Raw genomic sequence first — 24,882 nt, forward strand, 5'->3', positions numbered from 1 at the left:
CACTGCAAGTTTTCCTAATTCAGTTTCGTTTCACGCTTCTCAAATAGTAACCTGCATCGTCCTCTACACGCAAGACACGTGACAAGAGCAGCAGTCATTTTAAGCTGCACAGCTGTGGACGCTCACATGGTCACACGTGAGAAACAACAGTATGTTTGGGTTGGAAACACACAGTCACAACCGAGCTGAATTTATTCTACTTGTTTCCTGCCAGAGAAAAAAACCAAAACAAAATAATGTATAAAGCTTATTTATACTGTCTCAGCAAAAGCACCTCTGGCTTTTGCGAGAGTACATTTCCATAGTGGATAGACTTATGCTTGTTTGACGTGCTTAATCGTTGGTGAGCCTGGTTAATAAAAAGCCAAATGACACCACTGTGAGCAAAACTAGACAATGTAGCCATTATAAGATTTGCCTTTATTAAGACATGTGGGCCTGCCCCATGTTGTTAATATGTACCAAACCTAAGTGGCGACAGATATGAAAAATGCTTATTTTTTAAGGTTTTTCTCACATCCATAAAAATACCAAACCGCAAGGAGCCTTGTGAACTGCATGCAATTTCCTGTTATGATATATGGGGTATAATGTGCTGCTTACTTATTCAGAGACCGGATTACTGTTTAGGAAATGTATAATGTAAATTACAGCATTCAAATTTTCAGAAACTGAAAACATTATCCTTCAGATGTAGGTAAGTGCAACCGGTAATGAAACTAACTGCACTTTTACTCTTGGTTTAAAGGAGTCGGTGAAATACAACGTCCGACATAAAGTGAAAGGCAGCGGGTCACGTGCACTGGCTCCAAGTTTACATTTCTTATTCCACATTTAAGAGATTAGCATTATAAGTGTGTTTAAAAAAGGGACTAAAAAAAGAGGGAGAAGGGGTATTAAACTACGAAACAGCACAGTTGACTCGGTTGAGGCAGAGCAGTGCAGTTCCTCAGTTGATCAGAGGGTGGCAGTAGAATTGCAGCTGAAGCCACGTATAAGCAGGAGGAACTATACTAACCTCTGAATTGTAAATAGCACAGAGAATGTAATAAGAGTTTACAGTCTCTGAAAGGCATTATTGTGACAGCTGAATTCAGAACAGACTGTGAGTTAGGACTCCATTACCATAAATACGTAATATTTTTTATGAATTCTTGGTGGTCAAAATCCATGCAAATTAGTCTGTAAAAAAGATTTTGCTTGCATTTCCAAAGCAGAAAGGAATTCGGAGGCCAGATGGTGTCACTTTTGTGAGGCATAAGAAGCTGCGGCAATTTCAAATATCACGGTTCTTTAGTTTTCCTGAGCAGTGAAATACAAATATAATATAATAAAATACTACAAAACACAAGAGGGCGCTGCAGCCGGTTCTGTCACCCATGGGCCGTTGCTGTGTCATTTCTTTGCTCTCATCTTTGGAACTCTGGGACAGCCCCACCCACGCTCGGTCCAGAGCAGACACGCTCGCCACGTGCCCGGGGAGTCCTTTTATACCACCCGCCACTGCATGATGCTCATGTCCTTCCCTCCAGTGGAGATTAGGTAACTGTCGTCAAACAGGAAGTTCACGTTGGTCACATGACTGCTATGTCCACCGTAGACATGACTGGGTGCCTGGTGACACAGAAATAAAGTAAGTCAGAAATGAAATGCCCTGTCTGCTCCCCCCACTGCTGTCCTTGTCACACTTTTGGTCCAGAGGCTTACCCGGAATTGTGAGCAAGGGTACGAGAAGAGATGCACCTTCCCAAAGTCATCTCCAGTGACAAGCAGCTTCTTCTCATTGGATCTGCAAACAGCATTGATGTCTGTTCCATCTGAGCCCTCTGGCCAGAGTCCTGAGTAAATACAAGGCGATTTTAATTTACATATGACTGTTTGTGTTCGTTTTCTTGCCAAGCCTGAATACTAAGCAACTAGCTCTGTCCTACTCACTATAAATTCAATGCACTATTCAATTTTATTTGACTAAGAATCTGTTGATGCGTATCAGATCATAGAGGTGATATCGGTCGTTTGGACCAAGGTTATCTCCATGGGGACAAGCTCACCAAACACATGGAAGCTCAGCGTGCAGGTGCAGGTGGCCCAGAAGATGTCCCGGGTGGTTTCCACGCTGACCACCTGCTTGCAGACCGAAGGGATCCCTAGGGACAGAGGTAATGGCCAATCAGTTTCCAAGATGTGTCATGGAGAACTATCACAGTGAGTGTTTTTGGTAACACTTTACTTTGCGCAGTCATCATAATGCATTATAGATACCTTCATTCACAAAGTACTGTATTATAAACACAACTATAGCTATTTATAAAAAAGGCATAACACATTATAGCCATGTTTATTACACATTATGAATGCTCTATGTAACTCTCATCTATAAACACCATCATAATTCATTATAATGGTTAGTACAAGAATTAAGTACGCTTTGTACTGCATTATGAAGGTATTTTTAGTGCATTATTCACACACTATAAATGCTCTCTAAGCATTATGAAAGTATAATGCTTTATACATGAGTTCTTTAAGTAAAGTTTTACTGTGTTTTTCTTCTCAGTTGTGCTTTTTCAGGTAAGTTTTGTGTAAATGTAGCATTGATACAGTTGGGTAAGTTTCTCAATTGTCCATTGTACATTCAGATAGAATAGCCTACACAAAAATATATAAAATAAGTAAAAAAAAAAAAAAAAAAAAAAAAAAAACTACAACATTTAATAATTTTTATTGTTAAACCAAGAGAAAAGTAGAACTGATTATATACTGTACTGACTTGTATTTAGATACATGTCACTAGTCTACGATCAGCTAATAACTACAGAATGGGTCACTGTGGATAGGTTTTTAATGAATATAAAATTTCCATCCATCCATCCATTTTCCAAACCGCTTATCCTGCTGGGTCGCGGAAGCAATGGGCACGAGGCAGGGAACAACCCAGGATGGGGGGCCAGCCCATCACAGGGCGCACGAGGCAGGGAACAACCCAGGATGGGGGGCCAGCCCATCACAGGGCACACTCACACACCATTAACTCACACATGCACACCTATGGGCAATTTTGCAACTCCAATTAGCCTCAGCATGTTTATGGACTGTGGGGGGGAAACCGGAGTACCCGGAGGAAACCCCACGACGACATGGGGAGAACATGCAAACTCCGCACACATGTAACCCAGGCGGAGACTCAAACCCGGGTCCCAGAGGTATGAGGCAACAGTGCTAACCACTGCACCACCATGCCACCCCTAATAGAAAATTTAAATCTAAAATTAAATAATGACTAATTTGGTTACTGGCATTAGCCCACACAGGAGAAAATGTTCCAAAATACATGATAATTAACAAAAATTAGCATTAACTTATACAAGAGGTAGGCAGTCTTATCCGCAAAGGGCCAGTGTGCATGCAGGTTTTTGGGATAACCTTTAGGTCAGCTGTTCAGACCCAGGTGTGAGGATTCTTCAGCCAATCAGACCTCTAATTAGTAATCCAATTAGGGAGACGCAGTGAAAACCCGAATACCCAACGGCCCTTTGTGGATAAGACTGGCCACTCCTGTGCTGGGCTTTCAGCTCATTTCCCTTTTGCACTAGCTGCGTAACTAATAATTAAATTTTCTGTTTTTACAAACCTAATGCACAATCTTCAAGCTCAAACTGAAAAGTGGCTATTTTTTAACAAGGCCAGTAAACAGCATGATGAAGACATAAGGAAATATTTAAAAAAGCTTAAGACTTAATTAAAAAGACATTTAAAATGAATTATCACCTGGAAAAAGGTTTCATACTTCATAAATACATCATTTTATATTTATGAAAAGCTTCAGAACCCCCTGCCCAGGTGATCATGTACTTGAGAAATGTCTGGAAGATGGATGGAGATTACAGTCGCCTGGAACTGACACCTGACCTCATGATTGTTAGACTGAGGTTTTACTCTGCTTGAATGTGAACTTGCCTAGGAATGAGTCAGGTGTTCATAATGTGGGAATGTGTGTGTTTTGTGGAGTTTGCAGAAATACCCCAACAAAAATAGTACCTCCTAAATAACACAGTATGAATGTCCACTCAAAACAGATATCTTTATTATTTAAAACTTTATGTTCTTATAAGAAAATACTGTTTTCAGAATTTTTTTTTTTGAATTGGATAGGGATTAGTAATGAAAATGCCAGCCAATGGCAGGCCAAAGAAAGCAGTGTGTGTCTATGTGTGTGTGACTGAAGGGTTGGTTGCCTATCCAGGTTCCCAATATACACTAAACTTCACAGAACTTTGCATTATGAAACCATAAACTATTGCTGAAAGGTCATAATCACATTTCTTAAGGAACAACCCTTAACCGGATTCCCTATACAATCAAACATGTTAACATGCAGTCTAGCTCCCTGCAGATGGCGCTCAATTCCTAAATTCTGGAAGAGATCGTGCCTGAGTACCTCCAGCTTAATTCTGACTCTCATTCTCCATAATTAACATTAGTCTGATTTAGTATTAAAACCCTAGCAGTGGAATATCACTTTGTATGAATCGTACTAGTATAAGAGATTAATGGCTGATGTACAGAGTCTATTACATTTTTAAAATCTACATATTCAAAGTGCAAAGAAATACAAGCACTGCTGATATTGCCCCCTGCTGACCATCTTGTGTCATTTGTTTCCAGAGTTGACAGGGTATGATAAACAATAGCTCAGAACATCCATGCATGATGCTACCAAATCAATCATAGTCTGAAGGATCCACATTTTCTCCCTGTGATTGCCCACCAAAATAAGCCTAAGCCATTATGAAGGTCCTTGTGCTCTTCTGTGTGTAGAATTTCTCTGGCTTTGCTCAGGTCTGCCTCACAGCTGGACACAGACACGTCACAGTCGCTAAAGTCTTCATGTATCGTTTAGCTCAGATGTTTTAACAACCATTCTATCAGTTTTAAAACTCTGGGCTCAGCCCCGGATGTCTTGTGATCCTAACAATGGCCCTGGCTGGACACATGCTCTTTAAATAATAATATTAAGGGGCAATTCATGGTAGACATACTTACAGTAAAGTATTTCGTAGTCCCCTGAGTTGGACATGAGATACTGTGAGTCCACCGACCAGTCCAGGTGGGTAATGAAGCTTGAGTGACCCTGAGAGACACAAGGATCAAGCTAACAGGTAAACAGACTAAAGAGGACCCTAAGCTCCACATCCATGAGATCAGTACCGTTATAGTGAGCAATGTGATAATTAATTACATTTAGAGGTCTGGCCCAATAACCAAATAGTTTTAAAAGAAGCACTGACATTAGTTAGTGATGGCCAAATGAAGCTTCATGAACCGCTTGTATTTTCTGACCCCACTAGATGGTGCTGTCAGTTCAAAAAAGGGCTCAAAATATGCTCAAAAACAAGCCAAGAGCACCATCTAGTGGGCTAAAAAATACGGCAAATGGTTCATGAGGCTTCATTTGACCATCACTAGCTTTAGTTAGCCAAGCCTGCTGGAAAAAAACACTTGCTGATGTGGCTGTATTGGAAATTCTTTGCATCAAATAAAAGCTGTTATTTGGCTGAATGTTATATGTGGTGATTATTTTTCTTCATGAATTCTCATTATAAATCTTGTACCGATTAAATTTTTACTTCCTACAATTAAATAACCAAGATTCTAAACGCAGACAGACTGGGTTTACACGGACGTATTTGGATGGCTCAGGGCGAGGTTTTGGAAAGGTGGGCTCAAACTTACTGAGCACTTCCCTACGCGGCTGTACTTCCTGCCGTTCTCTGTCACCGCATAGATGTAGATGTAGTTGTCGTGGGATCCGATTGCGAGGAAATTGCCATCTGAGAACAGGAAGCATTATCTTCAGTTGGCTACTGAAATTGATGCATCTCAACAACGTATTTTCCGTACATGAAGTGGCCACCCAGACAACATTTGATTTGATTAAGAATGTCAAATATGTCAAGAACAGCTAGATTGACCACGTTTCAAAGAAGCAACACCAGACCCATTGCTGGAGATAATTTTGCCAGTTTCCAATGAAGTTCGGGCTTATAGTAAAAGTTCTCATTCATGTGATACGTACTAGCCGATCAGACCATGGGTATGTAACGCAACTTCTAACTTAAATAACAGTTATTGTGGATGATGCCATTACATTAGCGGAGCCGGGACCCTATCAACAGGCTAACCTGGGCTATATCGCATGACAGACAGCTGCTCGTTCCCGTCTGTATGCACCGTCACCAGGTCCTTCGTCTCGGTGTCCAGGACTAGCCATCTGTGCAAGGTAAAGATCCCTCATTGATGACTCATAAATAAAACATGGTAAATGGATGCAGGTTTTCACCACAAATGTCAGTTGTGAGGATAAAAGCTATGGACTATGGACACAGTTAATTTTTAAATACATTAATGCAACATCTCATGGATTTGGTCTTGCTGTAATGTATGTACACAGCAGAAGGCCTGTACCAGACTGTAAAAGAAAAATAAACATTCCAGGGATGTTATATCTGGTTTAAACAAATCACATGTAATGTGGGCGTTGAATTAACTTGTTTATCATACAGGATGGGGGTGAGGTGGAAGGTGAGAGGCCTGATGCCATTAGACTATCATACTCACCTGCCGGTCTGCGTTCCTATGGCAACCACCTCTCCGGAGGGGTGGAAACCGGCAGACTGGGCTGCATCCTAGCCGAGCAACGGAACAAAGAGCACTTTAAGCAGCCCCGTGGGACACGCCTTCATTAGCATTCTGTATCATTGTCTTTTTTGCTTTAATTCCTGCAAACACTGTCGTAAAAGCCATTATTACTCAGGCTGGAAGCTAAAGATATAAACAACTTTGGACTGTTTGCATTTCAGAATGCATGTGAGCGGCATGCCCCCCAGGGGGCGCTCTATACCTCCATCGTCTTGGTCCACAATGGCTGGTGGGTGGAGGAGTTCCACAGGCTGACGTGCTTGTCGTGGCCACCGGTGAGAAACTGCGGTTCTGAGGGATGCACAGCCAAGCCCCAAAGCTCATCCGTGTGGCCCTGCAGGGACATCGCAACCATATCTGGGCCAGGTCTAAACAACCATCCACTCGTTTACCTTGCATCTGCTCCCTCCTCTCAGGTGTAAAGCACGCGAGAGAAGAGCAAACTAATAAACAAATCTGCATAAATATATACCCTACTGTAAATATATGCTATACTGTAAAACACATCTGCCCTCAGTTTCACATGTTACAAACGTAAATGCAATGCAGTGGTAGTTTTCTGTGTTTTTAAGGAGCATCATGCTAAATGCTATTATCCATCCATCCATCCATCCATCCATCCACTTATCCAGTACAGGGTCATGGACAGCCAGGAGTCAGGAAGCACCCAGCACACAGAGTCCATAGACAACTATCTAGTCTGACTAATGAACTGCTTACATTTTAATAAAAAAATTTCATCTAAAATAAAGTTACCACCAGCATTCTGCAGTCTGACACGTCTGTTTAACAGTCCAGATGGACTCACCTATCAGCACTCCCCAGGTACCGCAACTTCTATCAAAAATAGCTGTGGATGCTGCAAGTCTCATCACAAACCTTACATTAACACACACGTGGCTTTATCTCAGATTTTCTTTTTTAAAGTGAGGGGTCAGACACCTCCCCTCCCGCTACGGCACGCACCTGGGTGATGGGCGTGAAGTCGCCGGCCAGCGTGCCCCGCAGGACGTAGTTCCGCGTGGTTCCAACAAGCACGCTGTCCCCTTTTCCCTCGGCCACTGTACGCACTGGGCCGTATGGCTCTGGAATCTGCGGGTGACATTTAAAAGAAGCAGTTGGCTAATATGTGCGCGCACACACACCCCGAATATGCTCCCGGACTCAGGCGAGACCCGTCCCGTGGTGGTCTCATTTAAATAATGTCATAATCCCCTCTGACAGAAGCCTCACATGTGCAGACACGATGGGCATTATTAAATACCATGGAATGCACACAATTAGGTAGCAGCAGCAGCCGGCTTGTTAATTAACCGCCAGCTCAAAGCTCGTTAGAGTAATGAACTTATCCCAGCACAAGCATCACGCAGCCACAAATCTTCCTTGATGGCAGATTTAATGATGGTGACAGCAAGAACACTTGACACAAAGATCTCCCGAGTTCAGTGTTGTGTTGCTGTTTTTTTTTTCCCTATGTTATGGGATGTGCTTTGAAATGTGATCCTGGCTGCTTGCAATGCACTGGAATCCTATGTTCAACATCCAACTCGTCAGCAGATGCCTCCCGCTTAATTAACGGCATTTGTTAGGCTGCTGGGGGAGGGAAAGCAGCAATAAGCTACAGCAGACTGTATTGTAAATAAAAATGAACTGACTTATTGTGTCAGTCTGAGCTGCTAGCCAACATGTTCAAATTTTTAACATGTAGCCAATTTCACGTAATTCAACCATTCATCTTCCATGACTGCTTATCCAGAACAGATTTATGATGGGCCTGGAAACCATCCAAGGAAACAGTGGGGGACAGACCCTGCCCGGAACAGCAACCAGAAAGCCCAGACCGCTGATTTACATCTTTAGACGCATGTTTTTGTACTGCAGTAAGAAGCCAACCCTAACACAGGAAGAGCACGCAAACTGCACACAGAAGAAATCAAACCTCAAACCCTGGAAGTGAGAGTCTACTGTGCTATAGTGAGGTAAACACCAGATTAATGTTTGAGTGCACATCACACAACACACTTTAAAATGTGGAGCATAGGTATCAGCCTGGGGCTACGCAGTATGGCGGAAAATTTGTGTCATGGTATAATTTGAACCATGGATGTTTTTTTCTGAAAATTTCATATTTGAATGCTTCTGTACAAATGTAACAATTTTCAAATAAGACAAACCTTATTGGCTGCATTTGAACTTTGAAGCAGGACATTTTACACCAATCACAGTACTGTGTTAATCCTTTGAACCTTATCCATTTTTGAGCATTTTTCTATCCCTTTGATTTTAGGCTTATTACATTATATGTACTGTATATAAGTATATAAGCATATGAAAAACATATGCTTTATGGTTTTCAAGACATTCTGGGCTGCTCAGATATGTAAAATTTGATGTGTAAATGCTGACATAGTCTTGATATACTTATGAGGAAAAACTACTTGCACCTATTAAAAATTCGTAATTTTTTTAATTTAATATAAAAATTTGCAGGCACTACAAATATAATCTTATAAATCTTGAAATTAGAGTCTTTCTATGGCTTAGTATTATGAAGGAATACATGGTTAGTGCCAGGCGGAAATCAATATCTTTGATTTTGCATCCGTTTGCTAACTTGGTGAAGTAATCTGACAGACAGCAATGCATGGCTTTATATATACAGTGGGTATAGAAAAGAATCACACCCTTTGAAATATTCCCTTTTTTTGCTTTACAGCCTTAAATGAAAACACACAAAAAACTATTTCTTTCCAGCTTTACTAACTCAATGCAACCTATAATATCCAAGTGAAAGATATCACAGCTACAGTTCAGAAAAATTATAAAAAATAAAAAACAAGACATACTGAGATTAATAAAGGATCACCTCCCCAATGTCAATATTTTGTTGAACCACCTGTTGCTTTAATGACAGCCTTAAGTCTGTTGGGATACTTCTTTATCAAATTTGCACATCTAGATTGAGCAATATTTGTCCACTCTTCTGTACAGAACTGTTCAAATTCAGTGAAATTGGATGGTGAGTGTTGGAGGGCTGCTCCCTTCAAATATTTCCACAGATTTTCAAAGGGATTTAGGTCTGGGCTCTGACTGGGCCACACAAGGACAATCACTTTTTTCTCCTTCAGCCACTGTGTGGTCAGTTTTGCTGTGTGCTTCGGGTGGTTGTCATGTTGAAAGGTGAACATTCTGCCCATCTTCAACTTCCTGGCAGCGGGTAGTAGGTTTTCCTCAGGAATTTGACAGTATTTTGCCGCATCCATTTTTCCTTCTACCTTAACCAGAGCCCCAGGCCCTGCGGCAGAGAAACACCCCAATAACAGGATGCAGTGACCTCCATGCTTTACTGTGTGGCGGGTTGCGGGTGGTGAGCTGCATTGAATTTCCGCCAGGTGTACCGTTTGGTATTGAAGCCAAACAGTTCAATTTTGGTCTCATCTGACCATAAGACCTTTTTGCACTTGGCATCAGAATCTTCAAGGCGCATTCTGGCAAAGGTCAAACGAGCCTTAATGTGACCTTTCGTGAGAAGTGGCTTTTCCCTTGCGACCCTCCCAAACAAGCCACAATTGTAGAGCACTTGTGAAATTGTTGTCACGTGCACACAATGTCACGCCCGGCTCGTCCGATGCTCGTGTGTGCCACGCCCCCTGATTATCCTCGTGTGTGCCACGCCCCCTGATTATCCTCGTGTGCTTCCCCAATCATGCCCAGCTGTACCTTGTTATTTCGCCATGTCTTCTGTCTATATCAGTCCACGTCTTGATCTGTCCGATGTCCATCATTGATGTTAGTTGATGTCCATTATGTCCCATTCGGCCCGTAACCGTCTTCCCCATAATAAATCCCCAGTTTTCCCGCTTTTTGCCTCCCTGCTTCGTCCTTCCCTGCCTCCTTCCTGCCAGCCTGCCCGTCCACACCCGCGAAACCTGGCACACAATGACCACTCTTTGCCCTAAAATCCTGTAACTCCTTCAAAGTGGCCACTGACCTCTTGGGAGCCTCTCTTACCAGTTTCCTCCTTGATCTTCCATCCAGTTTGGAGGGAAGCCCGGATCCAGGGAGGGTCCTGATAGTACCAAAGACTTGCCACTTCTTTATTATGGACCTTACTCTGCTCCTTGAGATTGATAAAACCTTTGAGATTTTTGCCTTTTATCTGTCCACAACTCTATTCCTGTGATCTTTTGAAAGAGGTTTGCCACCCATAGTCAGTTGTTTTTTGTGTGTTTTCATTTAAGGCTGTAAAGCAAAAAAAATGGGAATATTTCGAAGGAGGTGATTCTTTTCTATACCCACTGTATACACACACACACACACACACACACATATATATATATATATATATATATATATATATATATATAAAACGCTTATAACGGACAAACAATTTGGTCCCCAGGGTCGCTTTTAGCTGTAGTTTTGTTCGCTATAACGGACATGCAGGCTCCGCCTACAAGGCGCGTGGCGTGCCGGTGATATCCAGCACAGATATGGAGTCGGGATTATTAATAGTCACGCATCAGGTCAGGTAAAGTTGGATTACTACATATACAGTATAATAATCTATACCACAAGTGTGTCTGCTGGGGTGTGGCATCAGTAAATGGTGGCCTGTTGTTGTGTTCTGGGCATACGGCAACTCTGGATATAACAGACTTTGGATATAACGGACTGTTTTGCCAGGTCCCTTTCAGACCATTATAAACACAAACATAACAGATGGTTTTAGAGTCTAATGCTGAATGTTTATTGCTATTGTTTTTTACCCTACAGTATATACAATATGATTAGTAAAGTGAAATCGGAGAAGGAAACTTTTAGTCGGCATTTTTGTCTCAAACATCAAACCAACGCTGTAGCACATCATTGTGTTTACAAGTAGGACGTGTTACACAATGTGCACGTTATACAGTATTTCAATTGTTTTGATGGAACTCGACATTAAACACACATATACAGACTTTTGTGAATAAATATTGTGAAAATATCAATTAACTGTCTTCCTAATCAATAGACTGCTGTGTTTTGTTGTTATTTCTAGTAGATCGAATAGCACATTTTTGAATGTTTGTCCATCCCTTTATTAATAGGCTCATAATAAACAAATTATAAAATAAATATTTTTTCCCAGAAGGGTAGTACGCGGATCATTGCAGAAGCTAATATGCCCTTTGTTTTTCGTCGAATGAGAATGATACAAATGTTTTATGGATTATTAGGGGTACTTCTTCATGAAAAATGCTTAAAATATATGCCTCTTTTAGCAAAGGATTACTCTGGTATATTTTAGCACACAATAGTGTAATGTGGACAACCAGATCCAGTAATTTCACTTGGTTGCAAAGATAAACAATTAATGTCCGTGTGTTATACCTATCCAAAGTTATAAACCTGAGATTAATGGGTGCGAAAACCAGCACGTTTTGCGTTTGTCAGGCTCTAAGGGTTAACAAACAGATGAATATTAAGATGTTGTGATAAATATTGAAGCGTTTTGCTCTTGAATGGCCTTTATGTCAGAGACTGAGACAAGACCGAGTCAAAATAATGTCAGTTCGAGACCAGACCAAGGCCGGTCTCAAGACCAAGACTGGTTTCGAGTACTACAACACTACCGTGCTACAGTGCTACTAAATCGGTCCTGAACCCATGCAACTCTAAACACACGTGGTACTTCTTTGTTGTACATGCTATATGTTAGGGACAAATACCTACCATTCATACCCAAATCTATGCTCTTGACCACACTGCTCAATTTTTGGTCCTAAAACCTCTGATTTTAGTATTTTAATTTCTTTGCATTTATTAGTAGGCCTATTAGTATTTTACTTTACTTTCTTCCTGGGCATTATGTAAAGGAGTAACATTCATGCTGTTATTTGAAAATTATCCCTGTAAAAACTAGCAAAACAATGGCTACTGTTTAACCCGGCAACCCTGTCTCCTATCTCACCTCCACCACCTGGACTTTCTGGTAGTTTCCATCCCAGGAGATGAGCTTCCGGTCTTTCCCCCCTCCTGACACCAGCGTGCCATTGCGCAGCATGCAGAGGGCGAAGATCCCGCCCTCGTGGGCGCCCTGGATGGCGTAGCTGATGCGGTTAGTACCTGAAAGACACGGCAGATGCGTGTTCATGGCATGTCGATCCGTGTGGAAGCCGTGCATGAATATTCCGAAAAGCAAACGGCAATGGAAGGACAGTCATTCCTTTGGTAAGACGAGCAACAATTAAAATCTACTTGTGTTCATCGTCGCTGCCATAGTGAGGGGCAACTCAGGTCCAAAAAAGTGGTATATTTTCTGGATCGATTACTTTAGACGCCATTGTTAGAATAAACAGCGAGTTCTTTTGAATGCTTTCCCTAGAAGCACAGGTTTGAAAATGACCTGGATATTCGGTAATCCCCGAGTTTGTAGATAAACTATACCTGTTTGTCAAATGGAAAGCTCGTAGTTTTTCGGCACATATTCCTATAGTTTTTACCTTTGCCCCAGACAAGAATATTTCCACTGGAGTCTCCCGTTAGTGTGTCACCATTTTCTGAAAAAGTCACACACAAGACAAACTTGGGCTTCTCTTGTTTCTGAAAGAAACGTAAACATTGATACTTTTACTAAGGCAGCCTGTTGCAGGTAGAACAGTTAAAAAAACACACACACACACACACACACATCGTGCAGACACAATCTGAGCTCGACAGCTAGACAGTCCTCTCTGAGATCGTGTTTTACCGGATAACGTTAAAATTCCCTTTCTCATGGCAGGGGTCGAGAACTCCAGATCTCCTCAGAAATGCAGTCATTTGGCAGACTTTCCATTTAACACGTCTTGATCTGGCCCGTTTGTATTTAGGCACCGTTAAGTATGGAAGTTCAGGAGCCAGTGCTCAGATCGACCACGGCTCACACTGCGGTGCTTGGAGAGCGGCAGGTAATGTGACACAGTAACAGGGCACAGAGGAGTAGAGCACCGGCTGGAAGGTTTAACTGTATGCAGACAGTGATGACTGTCAAAGCATGAAATGTGCAATGGATGTGTAACATGCACTGGTGAGAAAGGTTTTACCCCTGGCATGGGAAAGAGTTATTATTAAACCTACAGTACTTACTTAACAAAAAAAAATCAAATCCTTCAGGTTATAATACTAACTACAGTAATATAAGACTAACATGCATTCCTTAAGAAACTTGGTTTTCATCTCTGTGTTGTGTTTTGCATCTTTCTGACTGTGGCACGGCCGGGTCACGTGATTGTGTCAGCTGACTTGCGTGTATATCATACCGTACCTCGAAGAGGCCCTGCTTCTTCACAAGAGAGCTGCCCTCTAGTGTCCAGAAGTAGAGGTGGGACTTCCCCCAGGTGACGATTATGTTGGTGTCAGTGGGGTGGAAGTCGACCCCGAAGACTGGCTCATTTGAACACTGCAGGACACACGTGGGATTGGGTGAGGGGTAGACTGTCATCTGACTACCTAAAAAACTGTACATGAACCCAAAATCTATGTTGCGAATGTCTCCTACTGTCTGCTTTAAGCATCAACAAACAACACCTAAACACATCTAAACATACAGGGAAATACAAATCAGTTGAGACATTTAAGAAATTAATCTAAAAACTGGATTCCAAAGGCTGCACCAAACATCACTTCAGTCATGCGTCATGTGTTCATCATTATTGCATTGTAAGCTTGAGGGATTTGTACAAAATATAGATAACACTATGCCACTATAAACCATCTCATATTGGAGTCTTTGTTAACACTAAAAAGCTTGATTTTGATCTGTACATTTCTTCTCTTACCGTAGAGTTCAGAGATCAGCTTCAGTGGCATTTTAATTCAGAGTAGCTAGAATAATACCGGCACCATCAGAAACAGCTATTGGAACGCTAATGGCTAACAAACCTTGACATCAGCCAGCTTCTCCTCTCTCTGCCAGTCCCACACGGAGAGGACGTGGTCGTTGGAGTCGTCGACCACGCAGAGTGAACCACCCCCGTTCTACAGTGACAGGGAAGGCAGTTAGATTTGACATGGTTATAAACCCCCAACACGTCCTGAGTTGTTTTCAATTCTGAGGTCCTGGAGCATGACGTTTTCTGTATAGATCTTGGTCTGAACACAGCACAAAGGCATAAAGAATTACACTGACAGAGGACAAAAAAGCAGTTTTATTTGTTACATTCATCACCAGTAGTAGCACAATCGGCGATGTGAGGTGTTATTTTGCTTTTGTGACGCTTTTGTCCAAAGCAAAACACAATTTTGCCCATTTCTATAAAGGCAGAGATTTCAGCAGAGCAAATCGGGTTTGAATGGGTTTGCAAGGACCTTGCTCCCGCCGCGATTGCTATTCACAGCGGGCACGTGGAGTGGCCACAGAAACACACTCGTTTGTCACTCATGTAACCTTGACTCTTCTGGGTTATCGCAACACTTCAGCAAAACCTCAGATGTTATCTTTAAGCAAAGAGTAAAGTGTAACTTAAATGTGACAAGATATCCATCTTCTGTACTTATCTATTACAGCTGAACAGTGAAACACCTTGTATGGGATGGTAGTCCATCACAGGGGACACATACAGACAGCATAATTTAAGGAGGGAACCGGAGTACCCACACAGAACCGGGAAGGGTTACAAACCCCCCGAAACCAGGAGGTGCGAGAACAGAGTGAACCACCCTGAATGTCAAATGGCACCGAGAAACATAGGGGTTCATGTCTCAGTCCCAAGGATGAGATTTCAGTGATTAAGTGTGGGAGGCTTACCGACTTGGAGAAGGAGAGGCAGGCCAGGGCGCGGTCGAAGAAGCCGGAGCCAAGGACGTGGAGCGTGTTCAGGCTCACCGAATCCCACACCCGCACGTGGGGGGGCAACTGCTGTCCGGGAAGAGCCGAGAGAGTCAGCCGGACACCACTCCTGACATTCAGATCCAAAGCGGGAAGCTGCCCTCTTTATCCCACAATATCACATGTGGATTATGTTCTCTAAGTCGTTCAGTTTTACGCTTGGATCAGCAGCCTGGATTCCTATTAAACACACAGGCTACAGGAAAGCAGATGGCATCTGTGTTTTATGGCTATGGACAATTCCATATGTTCCATGCGGGATTAGGCACAAACGCACATCACAGATCTTCCCATAAGAAATGCAGAAACTGTCAAGAGCGTGTGTGTTTCATAACTACTATTAACAGAAATGATATAAAAAAAAAACATACGGCAGAATCCTGACAAGTGAGATGCTTTTTCCTACTATAGTTTGATCTGTTTACCAATTTAGGTAGATATCTCAGCATTAATGTCAGACTCAGCATTAATATCAGACTCAGCATTAATGTCAGACTTAGCATTAATGTCAGACTCAGCATTAATATCAGACTCAGCATTAATGTCAGACTCAGCATTAATATCAGACTCAGCATTAATATCAGACTCAGCATTAATATCAGACTCAGCAATATCAGACTCAGCAATATCAGACTCAGCATTAATATCAGACTCAGCATTAATATCAGACTCAGCAATATCAGACTCAGCATTAATATCAGACTCAGCAATACCAGACTCAGCATTAATATCAGACTCAGCATTAATATCAGACAGCATTAATATCAAACAAAAAAGGCCAAAGCAAGGCAGCAACTAATATAGTGCCCTGTTTAAAATGCGTCTCACCGACTATGTCCCCAGCCCACAGGACCAGGGACACATGAATATTGGATATGCTTCAGCGGCGATGGCAATGCTTCAGTCCCCTGCGTTTTACAAAAATTCTGGTTTCATGGACACAAGAGCCACATCCACTCCATAAGACACTGCAGGAGACGCAGGCAAAAGTGCAGGAAATGCAAGCAAGCCGCCTGCTGATTCAATTATCTCGTATTACCACACGCGCCCGCATTCCAGCAGGGTAGCAAGAATGACCTGGAATCAGATTAGCGGCATTGAAGCGACAGCTTCCAAGCGCGTGTCTTCTTCATCACCTGCTTCCAATCTGTCACGGCGGGTACGCATTATAAGCTGGCTGTAACTGAGGGGGCAAAGAGCATGCTGGGTAAGCACGGCCAACACCAATGAGGAGGCCTAAAAGTTTCACGATCATGCAGGGACTAGTTTTGGTGCCAGGCAAGGTTGTCAAGGTCATTGGCGATGCTCCGGAAGTACTTGGCCCTGAGGTGTCACCGTGGAATGGGTCATAGACCCTTATGCAGGACAGTCATGCAGGAAGTGCTGCTTACTTTGCCATCGGCGGAGGTGCCAGCCACTTGCCCTGTCGCTATGGTGATTTTGTCAGGGTGGACGGCCAGGCTGCAAATGACATGGAGAGGAAGAAGTCAAGAAATGCATAAAAAAAATCAAGAAAACGATGCTACCGTGGGACAATCACCTGGAGCTCTCTATATGTACATTTCATGCTGCTAGTTATTGCAAAGGCAGGGTTGGAGCATATGTTCTACCAAGGTATTGTTGCTACACATAAATGCACCTTCACACACACACACACACACACACACACACACAGTCGTATAATCTTATCTTTTTGGGGACCACTCATTCATTTCCATGGGAAAATGCTAATGCTAACAGGAAACTTAAAGAGTTGTACTCCATAAGGTTAAAAAAAATACCGGTATTCATCACGTTGTGAGGACATTTGGTCTACCTTAGTACACTTTGACCACACACACACACGTGCACACGTGCGCACACACACACATACAAACATGCACACACATAAACAGACACACACATACACATTAGATTTCACTTTTGCAGCTGTAAAAATTAAATCAGGCATTTGTTTTAATGGCATGTCATTTGTTTTTAGGTGTCTCTACTGCTGTGTGGACAACTCCTCAAGACCTGTCCTAACAAAGGCATCAAAGCCCACACACACAGACACACACACACATGCACACACACACACACTGACACACACTGCTTTGTTCTAGCTCAGTGACACACCAGCGAAGTCCATCAAAAAGTGTGAGGTGTACTAAGATGATAAGAGCACAGCTGGGGGGCCAGGGAAGGGGTCGCTAGAATGAGCAGGAGTGACCCTGCAGCCTGGCGTGTGGGTGACTCAGACCTAATTATTCCCACCTTCGTTATAAGGTCAGGTCATCAAACCCTGAACCCGCCACTGCTGCTTGGGCCAAATCCCCGATCTGAAACCGGGGCAGACGGTTGTCACAGCGTGGGACACTGGGCAGTGAAGCCTGCCTATGGTGACACTGGGACTTCGAACGAATGGGTGGGTGCATGGATGGATGGATGGATGGATGGATGGATGGATGGATGAATGGCAGACAGACCCTTGGAGCCATCTTTACTACATTACTCTTGACACAGGGTTCAAAACTATTAAATTAGCCTTTCATATTCCTTTACAAAGACTTAAATTATATTAAGTGATTTGCAAAAGCTGGATTGTGCATCTTTTAAAGATGCCAGTGCTGTCGTTGTTTTTCATCTACGACTGTAAATAAATCGAGGCTATTAGACTAAAGTGAATGATCCCACACGCAATTTCACGTTAATGGTTTTGATACCAGCTCATAGCAGAAATCCAGTAATTTAGCACTAAAGCATTAACTGAAAGGGCATAATGAAAATTAAGCCATTTAACATTAAAGCATCAGTCATCAGTGTAACAATAATCCAATAAATTACCAACAAGGATTTAGATATCAGTTCCAAACATAAATGTAGCAATTAAGCACTGAAGCATTGGCTTTCAGAGTATAATGCATATAAAAAACGAAGCATTAAAATTACCTAAAAACCACCGGCACACACATGTACAGATTATAGCACATGGACGACTGATGTACTGCAGATAGAAGACAGTAACACACAAAAATGGGTCATGTGATTAGATTTTCTGGTCTCTACCAGTGGTGCATAGTTCATGTCAGTGGAGTTTCTATCTATTGAAAAGATGAGGGATTAAGTCAAGTTTACCTGGAGCCCCCAGTGATTGGATTTAATGATGCCCATGGTTCAGGTCCAGAAAGTAAAAATCCAGATTAAGATTTTGTTTCAGCCAACCAGTTGAGTTCTCTGTGACTGTGACTCTTTATTCTCAACTGGTTGGTTGAAAAAAATCTTAATCTGGATTTTTTCTTTCTAGACCTGAAGCTTCCACCTCTGGTCTCTGCAGACCACCATCCACCAGCAGACAGGCTACAGAGTACATAAGGCCACCGAAACTGGTTTCTTTGCTGACAAAGGCCTGCATATTCGTAGCTGTTTGTTTTTTTCTTAAGCATGTACGTATCCAACAAAGTAAGAGCCTAGGTTGGGGAGGCACACCAGCCAGCCATTCCATCCCACCCTAACTGCTCCCAGCCAATGAGGAGGCTGGGTCTCAGAAGCAGGTCTGTCTCATGCAGGCAGGGAGCTTGTGGAGAAGAGAAACGAACGAGGGCAGAAGGACTCTTTGTGAAGAGCTTTAACATACTGTGATCACATGCGAGCAGAAGCCTTGGAGATGTGGGTGGAACAAAAAAACGAAAGAGTGAGTGAGTGAGAGAGAGAGACAGACAGAGAGAGATAGAGGAAAAAAAGACAGGAGGTTGAAAGAGATCCAGAAATGAGGGGGTAGGGTGGGGCGCTGCCCTAAATTGCCTTTCTTCCCCACCCATCTTCTCCCTTATCTAATTTTAATGCAAGGAACCCTTTGAAGTTCTGCCATAAAGTGTATAATCAATGTTTTGAGCTCCATGACCTTAAATAACTAACACAATATGAGCTACGCGTGAGCCAGATATCCACCAGCCTTCTTCATTAGCTTGACTTCTGAAAATCCTGCTCCACAAGAGAAAAGCGAGGAATGTCTCTCCAGCTTTCCGACGTGTTAACAGCTATAAGCGATATTAACAGCTCCTCTAAAACCATTTAATTGGGTCCCTTGATTATGCTGTTTGATCAGAGTATGAGTGCATCGAATTTTATGCTTGCTACAGCCATAAATTGCTGTAACTGGGTAATGAATTATGAATTACTTTTTGTTGATCTTTGTACACAAAACCACTACTGTATGTATGTCCTTAGTGAATAAATATTAGCGGTATGAGATGATATCCTTGAACAGTGATGTCAGGTGACCCCGCTCACCCCCCCCCCCCCCCACCCGCCCTCCAGCCCTTCGCTCACGACCCCTGACCCTTCTTACCACTTGACGTCATCGGTGTGACCAGTGTAATGGCGCTGGAGCTGCTCGTCCACATTGTAGAGCACCACCACTGAGGCGATGAAGTAGACCGTCTCTCCCGTGGGCAGCAGGTAGAGGTTGGAGCGGCAGTCACGCCCACGGTACCCATAGCTAGGTTAGGGTCAAGGAACGTAGCAGCTGCTGGAGGACAAGGCCCTCTGGTGACAAATAACTACTTACATTCCTTATTTAAACAACTCTATATTCATATAACAATGATACACATCTTCTTCCTATTTATATCAGAACTCAGAGGTTACTTTAAATAAGATCTTTTTTTATGGTTCCGTGCCAAACATGGAGTTCATAACAATCAGTGATGTAACATGAAATGTAACAGGTTGCAGATCTGGAATTACCCCGTTACAAAATTTAAAAGTAATGTAACTATTTCCATTACTTCATCAAAGTTGTCACGATCGCTGGCGAACAAAGCGGCGATCGTGCGAGGCGAACGGGTAGGAAGCAGGCAGACAGGCGGAAGTCGGGGTAAACCAGGGATTTAATAAGGACAGGGAGCATGGGACATGTAACGCCAACTAACATCAATGACAGACAAGGCAAACAGGTAAGACCAGGACTTAAATACACAAGACTAATTGAAAGCAAACGGACACAGCTGGGTACAATCCGGGAAACACACGTGGGTAATCAGGGGGCGTGGCACACACGAGGAGCGGACGAGCCGGGCATGACAAAAGTAATGTAACTTATTATATTTGATCATGTTTTGAATACTTTTCTAACAAATGTTTTAAACAGAGCAATAAAGCTAAAATGTCCTAGCAGCTTTGCTGACCTGCGTTGTCAGGAAACGTGTCAAAAGGCCGTGTTTCTAAACAGCGAAAAGATGCAAAGAATGACAAGAATGTAATATTTTACATACAAGATTTTTTTTACTGAAAAGAATATATTCATGTAACCCCTTTGTAATCACCAACATGATGATTAGAAACTGTAATTTAATTACATATTTTTTTTCTCAATAAATGTAACAGATTACAGGTACATTTATTGATACTTAAAGACATAAATACAAATGACACAAGAATATATTCAGTGTGTGTATGTATATATTATATAAAAATATATCCAGCCTATATAAATTTATTAAAAAATTTCTAAATATGGATTTTTATGTATATCTTGTATATTGTTTATTTGCCGTATATGCCTGCTATGCTTTAGACTAACAGGGTGGTCTGCCATCTATAAATATGGTGACAGGGGAGCCTTCTGTCTGTCCTCTTACTGGAACCTAAAACAGAAAGCACTGAAACCTAGAGGATGTTCAGTGCAGAACCCATTTTACCGGGAGCGAAAACGTGGACCGTCTGGGAGGCCCCAAGGACAGGGCTGGGTTGTTGGGGCCTGAATAATTTGTACTGAACAATTTGTGGAAAAAGATGTTCTTTGGGTTGCTTCTTGCACAAAATCTTGTGGGGCTTGAAAAACACCATGGAATTAGATAAATCAAAATATATCAGCATGTTTTTTTTTTGGTAATTCGGCAATTTCCTTCGCTGGCAGACGAGGTCAGGGACCAGATCAAATTTAATAAATATTCAGTAGGTACGCAATCTCGGAGGAATGTGAATCCAATTCCAATTCTGTGAGTGAGCTTGAGTCTGGGATTACGGTGAGCGGGAAGGCTGAGTGGCGAACGACGACAATATCAGCCCCCGGAAAACACCATGCCGGTTTCAGAACATCTCAGTTTGGTTTAGAGCTAATTTTATATTGTGGGAAATTCGATTATGTCCTCATTTTGGTTACAGGGAGGGATGCATCACAGGCATCAGCAATTCAGAAGTAGTGTGTCCATTTCTACCAATATACAGGTGAGACACAGGACTGAGACACAAGAGACATTCCAACTAGATACGTAAGATCTGCACTTTTGTGTTCATGCAGAATAATAATTTTGCCAGTCATTCTTTTCACTTATCAAAAAATGTTTGACCGATTTTGATAAGGAGGATTTTGGCTGTAAAAATGAGCACGGGTTCTGTTCTATCTGACTAACACATAATAAAACATAGAATGGAGCAGTAGACCTTGACGGCAGCCTAATTAAACAGCCGCTGTGTATTAAAATGACTGATTCCACTCAGGCTCAGTACTGTTCGGTATTAAAGTCACAGATGGAAAAAGGCCATTTCAAACCTGTATAAAAATACTACAAAAACAATTCTGTGCTTCCTGAATGGAATTTTCCATTTGAGTGACACAATAATGAACCGAACCAAACACACACATGCCCGCGGTGATCAAAGTCGCGGTGATTCGGTGTGTTCCAAAATACATCTGGGAAAATCACACGCCGTCGCCGGCTTTGTGTTTATCTACCAGAGCCTCTGAGGCGTTGCGGGCAGCTTCAGAAAGCCATCACATCAAAAAAATGAAGAAGAAACAAAATATAAAATGAACTGGAAAGAGCAGCGTTTGGCATGGGTCATTTCTGTCAGCTTTTCTGAGAACCATTTTGGGCAACGGGAGGTGTCCATGGAAGGGAAACAGTAAGAAAAAACAGTACAAACCTCTGTGGTTTTCGGAAACTGCATGGCTTCAACAGTGCTGCTGATGATGATGATGCATGTGAGGTGAGTGAGAGAACTGCCCCCCCCAGCCTAACAGGAAAGGATACACCCAATCCAATTTCAGCTTCTTCGATGGAAGCTCTGACTTTGTCTCCAGGCAGTAGGTTTCCACCTGGTCTTTGGGCATGTACATGGTGACGGGGCGGCCCTTCAGATACATTTTCACATAGCCTTCCTCTAAAAAAGGGAACAGAGAGCTTCAGAACACAGTCCCACAGGGCTCAGGACTGTGAGTGTGCTGGAAAAGATACATGAACGTATGACACGGAGGATAAAGGACAGCTTAGCCAATGTCAAGGTGGAGAATTTCAGTCGATTTTATTAAAAAGCCTTTCACGTTACAGGCTGGAGTTAAGAGGCTAAATGACAAGGTGAGATGAATGAAGAGGCAAGATCTCCCAGTGAGCAAAAAAAGAGGGAGGAGGAAGAAGAAAAGAGTACACAGGAGGAAAAGGAAAGTACACAGGAGGAATGGAACATACAGGATGGAACGGAGGAGGAGGATGAGAGCACACAAACAAGGCTCACGTTGGAAAATGAGGAAGAGACCAATCAAAAACAAATCAAGCATCAACACACAATAACCCAAACAGTGGCAGAAACTAAGTGTGATACAGGTTATCATGCAGAGGACAAGCATGCAGGAAGAAACACCAGTAACAAAACAGCTATTTAGCATTCCAAAACACAATGTATATATTCTATTTATATACATAATATTTATACACATAATTTTATATATGTAAGCCTTAAATTTGATAGTGGGTGGGGTTACTGTGCACTGGAATCGCTGCATGGTTTCCTTCTGTCTAGAAGTGGGACAAACCAGGCCTGTGACTGACAAAACACAATGATCACACCATCGCTCCCATGAGCTCCAGTTTAATAACAGATCTGTAAGTACTGGTTGGGGGATTTGATCGGGCTTTTGTCAGCGGGAGCCCCCGAAGGGGTAGATGGGGCCTGGGCAGGGGGGGTTCTGAAGGGCAGGACGAGAGCAGAGGCCATGAAGAGCCCAGGCTGGGGCGTCCTGTTGGACTCTGGATTCGCGGTCAGAGCAGGGGCGGGCAGCGGCGCCGTGTGGGACGTGAGGGCCTCCGAAGATCTGGTGCGATTTGCTGGATGGTCCAGATATATCTGCATGGTTACTAGGCAGAGTGTGGCAGAGGGCCGGTGGGGTCGGGAGAGGCAGATGGGGGGAGGGGTGAGCCAGTTAGACCACAGTAAAATCATGGCCAAATGCAAAGGATTCTCCCCTTCTCAAGCACTACGCAGAAGCTAGGCCAGGCGGGCACAGCACCGGGCAAGGACAAGCTACTGGTTACAAAGAAGAGAAGGAAAATTCTGGAACTGTAACTGCGAAAGACACTAAATCTCACTTCTGTGATCTAATTATACTGGGGATGGAACAGGGTTTATACGCTACAAAGCCGGGCTTGCGAATGATCAGATACTCCCGACTTCCCCCAAATTACTCCTCTGCCCTCATAATTTCACGATCTTCGTCTAAAGGACACTGATGCTGGGATCTTTTGCTGCTCAAGTCTGCTTCCAGCAGCAGAACTACAGAAATGTCAGATTAGATCCGCAGTGCTGACAATGGACTCTAACGTGGTTAAGTCAGCTTGAAATGAGCATGTTTCAGTCCTGCCTTATCTCTCCTTCGAAGCTGATGTTTCTCTTTCCTAATCCAAAATGACAGCATGGTAAATTTGTTCAGTCTGAGTTGCATGTTCAGTCTGCTTTAATATAGTTTCAAATATACCTATTTCACAGTGCCTGTAAAAACAAAGTGGGAGAAACTGGGAACAGTGCAAGAAGTAACTGCTGGAAAAAAAAAAAGTTCCCAGAAAAAAAATTAATTTGTGCACGCTCATCAGCCGAAAAGAGATCCATCTTTCAATGAAGTCCATGAGAAAAGCTTAAGAATGTCTCTTTTCCTTTACCCTGAAGCTATGAAAGCCAGGGCAATTTAATAAGCAACCAAATGAACGTCTTGGGGCTCTGTGGAAATCCTGTGGCGAACAGGACAAAAGTGTGTCGGATCTGGGAGAAAATGAGCATATTGAAGGTGGCGGTACCCCTCTGGTATAACCAGCTAGCGAACATCAACCGAAAGCGTGGCTAACGTCAATCATAGCTAGCCTCGACAATCCATAAAAATTCATGGATAACCCATAAAAACCAGTATGATTTAAGCTTTCCATAGATCAGGAAGCACCTGAAAATGCCTACATTGTTTACTACTAGCACTTTCATGGTCGTTCTTTATGCTGTATGTTATTTTCCATCCTGTAATTGTATTGATGGTGCACAGTGCAGGTTAAAACCTGGATATTACTCCAAAGGGGGCTCGTGCT

The 24,882-nt window shown here is 42.7% G+C and overlaps 1 protein-coding gene across 5 annotated transcripts in view; it reads right to left on the reverse strand.

Moving 5' to 3' along the window:
- Positions 1 to 399: 399 nt before the first annotated feature.
- The window catches only part of eml1 (EMAP like 1), a 76,590-nt gene continuing 52,107 nt past the window's right edge, over positions 400 to 24,882 (reverse strand). For all 5 annotated transcript variants that reach the window (XM_048974592.1, XM_048974593.1, XM_048974594.1 and 2 more), the window contains 17 exons: positions 22,570 to 22,699; positions 19,884 to 20,033; positions 16,945 to 17,014; positions 15,473 to 15,583; positions 14,608 to 14,703; positions 13,991 to 14,125; positions 13,188 to 13,287; positions 12,656 to 12,810; positions 7,666 to 7,791; positions 6,902 to 7,033; positions 6,619 to 6,686; positions 6,183 to 6,271; positions 5,734 to 5,831; positions 5,044 to 5,131; positions 2,052 to 2,147; positions 1,708 to 1,838; positions 400 to 1,614 (listed from right to left, as the gene is read on the reverse strand). In XM_048974592.1, coding sequence (XP_048830549.1) covers positions 1,489 to 1,614; positions 1,708 to 1,838; positions 2,052 to 2,147; positions 5,044 to 5,131; positions 5,734 to 5,831; positions 6,183 to 6,271; positions 6,619 to 6,686; positions 6,902 to 7,033; positions 7,666 to 7,791; positions 12,656 to 12,810; positions 13,188 to 13,287; positions 13,991 to 14,125; positions 14,608 to 14,703; positions 15,473 to 15,583; positions 16,945 to 17,014; positions 19,884 to 20,033; positions 22,570 to 22,699 — 1,901 coding nt within the window. In that variant the 3' untranslated portion in view covers positions 400 to 1,488. The remainder of the gene's footprint in view (positions 1,615 to 1,707; positions 1,839 to 2,051; positions 2,148 to 5,043; positions 5,132 to 5,733; positions 5,832 to 6,182; positions 6,272 to 6,618; positions 6,687 to 6,901; positions 7,034 to 7,665; positions 7,792 to 12,655; positions 12,811 to 13,187; positions 13,288 to 13,990; positions 14,126 to 14,607; positions 14,704 to 15,472; positions 15,584 to 16,944; positions 17,015 to 19,883; positions 20,034 to 22,569; positions 22,700 to 24,882) is intronic.

The sequence above is a fragment of the Brienomyrus brachyistius genome, chromosome 14 (assembly GCF_023856365.1).
Source record: "Brienomyrus brachyistius isolate T26 chromosome 14, BBRACH_0.4, whole genome shotgun sequence".
Lineage (NCBI taxonomy): Eukaryota > Metazoa > Chordata > Actinopteri > Osteoglossiformes > Mormyridae > Brienomyrus > Brienomyrus brachyistius.